At 31.9% G+C, this 4,063-nt stretch overlaps 1 protein-coding gene across 1 annotated transcript in view; it reads left to right on the top strand.

Moving 5' to 3' along the window:
* The window catches only part of LOC108734761 (nucleolar protein 4), a 75,291-nt gene extending 71,998 nt beyond the window's left edge, over window positions 1-3,293 (top strand). The window contains exon 3 of the mRNA XM_018466422.2: window positions 3,225-3,293. Within this exon, the coding sequence (XP_018321924.1) occupies window positions 3,225-3,293 (69 nt within the window). The remainder of the gene's footprint in view (window positions 1-3,224) is intronic.
* The last annotated feature ends 770 nt before the right edge of the window (window positions 3,294-4,063 follow it).

Raw genomic sequence — 4,063 nt, 5'->3', positions numbered from 1 at the left:
GTTATTTCCTACTAGTAAAGTTTTTGATAGATATTGCATACATATTTGTTTATTACTTATGTAGAAGTATTTACTTCTACTATTAGTACCTGTACGAATCCCATTTTGTTAAGTGGAAAAGATATTCCAAACTTTAAAATTCAAAAATGTAGTGAATGATCATAAAAAATATAACTAATATTTTTAAAATTACATAAATGCATAATTTCAACATAAACGGAATACTACTTTTGGTATAGTATCTAAAGTACTTTTACAATAGAATCATTAAATATCGTTAAATTAACCTGTTAACGCATAGTGTGAATGCTGAATTAATAGGTAATTAATAACGAATGAATTAGTGAATGTGCAAAAACGAATAGTAAACCTATTAAGTAAATAAATTATAAAAGACTTTTAGAATAAAGTTTTTTAGTCACTTATCGATTTTAAACAGTTTGGAAAGATAAGTAAGGTAAGTTTCTTGATTTTGTTTTACTTTTTCTTGTATTTGACTTGTGTATATCGTTTTGTAACAAGGGACGACGAAATATTTATAATATTAGTCCTATTACACCCTGAAATCGTTGATAGTTTCTTAGCTCAGGTATTGTATTTCTAATATACGTATCAATCAATAAATAATGATTAATTAATTTTAATTAGTTATTATAGATAAAAAACTTGATAGTCATTGTATGTCTTGGTGTGGGGTTGGACATTTATTTTAAAATTTGTGATTATACTGATATTTTTGCATTTTTCAGTGGGTTTCAAACACGTTGATATTGTTTTATAAAAATATAAAAAAAAGACAGTGGACCTTAATGAAAACCATTAACTCTTTGAGATCAATCTCAATCTGTTTTATTTCGGGATTTATTTCTATTAGGCGAAATCCTTACTAATACGAGTATTATAATTGCGAATGTGAACTTGGTTGTTTGTTTGTTTATTACCATTTCACGCCTTAATAACTCAAGCGATCATCATGATATTTTGTACACATATTGTCAGGGGTACAGAAAAGGATATAGGGTACCTGTTATCCATAAACAATTCCGTTTCCGAGGGATACAAAAATTAGTTTTATGTGGTCCTTGACACGTATTTAAGACACCAACGCGAGAAAAGCCGCGGGTAAAAGCTAAGTAGATCTTTATAATTTAATGAGGATTCGTATCTTATTGCACACAGTAGACCCAAAGTACGATCTTACTACTTAATTAGGAGTAATATTAATTTAACGGCTAATTTTCCAAATATAAACTAAAATGTATATTCTTGCATTGCTTGATACCTTTGCCTGGTAACTTACACCGGCATTTTTGAAAAAAATAAAAAGGAAGAATTGTGCTAGTGATATGCTTCCCAAATTCGTTATCAAAAAAAAAATACGCACACAGAAATAAGTTATGATACCGCTATTATTGAAATCAGTTCATATGAAATACCTTTTTATAACCTAACCTACCACAACCTAATTAATTGTAAAATTAACAGTTTTGTCAGCTCATTCCAAGAAAACATTCGAATGACTCGTTCTTTTTCGATTTGGTTTAGAAAAGAGGTATTTTCTGATGGGACTTTATTTTTTAAAACCTCTAGCCTATACATGTTTATTTACCTGTAATATCGTAGTGTAATTGGAAAATTTTTAGAGTCGGTGAAGTAGTTAGTTAAACAAACAAGAAAAATCGCATTTACCCCTTACTGTTCAACAGACTTTTCGCTGTAAACAACTTTTCGTATCAACAACTTTCATTATAAATGAAAAAAATCTGGTAGGGAACATATAAATACATCGTAAACCCTGTCGCAGCTAATAAAATTAATAAATCATTCAGCCGTCGAGTCGTCAGGTCTGTCGGTCCCATGATGTGTTCCACCACTGCGTTTACAATAATTGGAGGATCTACAGCGCTCGTTCATCATTCGCATTTCCCAAGTTTTCTAATTGAAATTTCGAATATTTATGTGAACGTTGATTATTGATTCGTAAATTACAAGTGTACAACTTTTGTATTGAGTCTTTTCAATGTGAACTGTGTACTGAAAATATTCATTTTATTGACTTTTTACTTCGGATGTGTACTGATCCATTAGTAAGATTTAAATGAAATTTGAATCTGTCATAATTCATGTACTTATATGCTTGGTATAAATTATAAATTATTAAAAAGTGAAACATTATGTTTGAGCTTTGAGTGTCACCGTTATTATTTTTTGGAGGAAGGAATATCGATCGAATACTGATCGAGACCTTTAGTATAAACCGATCAAAGGCAAGGTTAATATATAAAAATAAAGGTGGTTTATATTAATAGTTATTTCAAAAATATTTGAAGACTTCCCTGTAAAATTAGGAACAGAAATTTGACAATTATCGATCACTAAGTTGAGATAACTAATTTCTGATTATAAACGTTCGTAACCTTATACTTTTTAGAACTTTCCATGGTACAAAACCGTTAGTTCACCAGTCTGACGCGCACTTGACCACTTTTATTCGATTTCCTGTCAACGCGGGCGACATGATTGGTAATAATTGTTAATTGTAATCTTCTGTGCGTAATCAAAGGCCTATTTTGTGTGCAATCTTGCAAAGTATAGAGTGCTGGAGTTATTGTTTCTATTTTTTTGCGTCGCGAATGGAAAAGAAAGAAAACTGCATCGACTTTTATAAGCAAACATTTCCATTAGTTTTTACGACGTCTCTTCCTATGCGATTATCCGTGGTTTGTAAGGCCGCAGCGGAGTTCTTGGAAACATTATATCTTCAGTGGGGCATGAAACAAGCATCATATTCAGAAAGTAATGTCGAGCCATTTTTCGCACTCTTGTGTATAGCTCCCAGTTGCTTCATCGGCAATATCTGCATTCTATGGGCGACACTAACCCACAGAGATGATATTGCCTAGATACGAGATCCGTTTGGCTGTTCGGTTTTATGACCGCGACCCTGATCGAATGGACGCATAACTCGGTTTTAGCGTAGCCACGTTATCATCCCCGTTATAAAACGCTACTAAAACGAAATTTATCTGGGAAGCGTACCCGCTATTGGAGCTGCGATTCGATTCTTTTTCCGCTCCTGGAATTATTGTCGATATTAAGGAATATAATGCAGCAGTTTATTATTAGAGGTCAGATATATATACGGGCACTAAACAAGTGCTTTACTCCCTTTTATAAAAGATGGCGCACTAAATGTGCCTTTTAATTGATCCTTAAAATTTAAGGACTTCTTTTTACGAATCCTTATTGTCGATATGCTCACCAGAAAATTTCTCCTCGAAAACATTGCGTAAAAGATCTCGAGGCAGACGATTTTCATATTAAATATTGAACGATGTCGATACATCTATCGTATTTCAACCAAAACTACATATGCATGTAACAACCGAATGAAGTACTTTCTTCTAAAAAACAAAATTTTTTAAAACCTGTTTAAAAGTTATCGTGTTAATAATAATAATAATAATGGCCAATATGCATATCGCCTCATTAAGGAATCATCAGGAATTAAACCAAAATCATTTAATTTAATTGAGATATATAGAAGAAGATTAAATGCACTATCTGGGTGCAAGTATTATGTCAAAATTTGTTAATGTTCTTCTTTTAATTCATTGCTTTTCACAGCACTACTTTATCTAAAACTGGATAACCATCTTTAAATAATAGCAGTTTTCAATCTTTGAAATGTGTTAGTTGATTGATGCTGTACATAATTGTTATGAACCTTTTTGGATATAAAAAGTTTCGCAATGTAATCAACAACCCTTCCTTCCTTACTTAATCAGTATTCGCACAATATTGATAATTTTGTCAAGTTCAGTTTTTCTTTTTATCGAAGTATTGTATTTCAAATTCATACGTAATCCAAAAGCAAGAAGGAAAAATAATCTGGTTTCCATAAAGTTTAACAGCCGGTAAATTCCGGAATGGAATGGATGGTCGCACATCTGCGGTTCTGACTTTCTTGGATCCTTCACGTAGACCTAACAATCGTCTTTATCTTCGTATTTCGAGGATAAAGGAGGACGACCATTTCGCTTGTAGAATCCGCAGGAATTTA

This window comes from Agrilus planipennis, unplaced genomic scaffold (genome assembly GCF_000699045.2).
Source record: "Agrilus planipennis isolate EAB-ADULT unplaced genomic scaffold, Apla_2.0 scaffold80, whole genome shotgun sequence".
Taxonomy (NCBI): domain Eukaryota; kingdom Metazoa; phylum Arthropoda; class Insecta; order Coleoptera; family Buprestidae; genus Agrilus; species Agrilus planipennis.
This window is presented reverse-complemented; position numbering and strand designations above follow the sequence as displayed.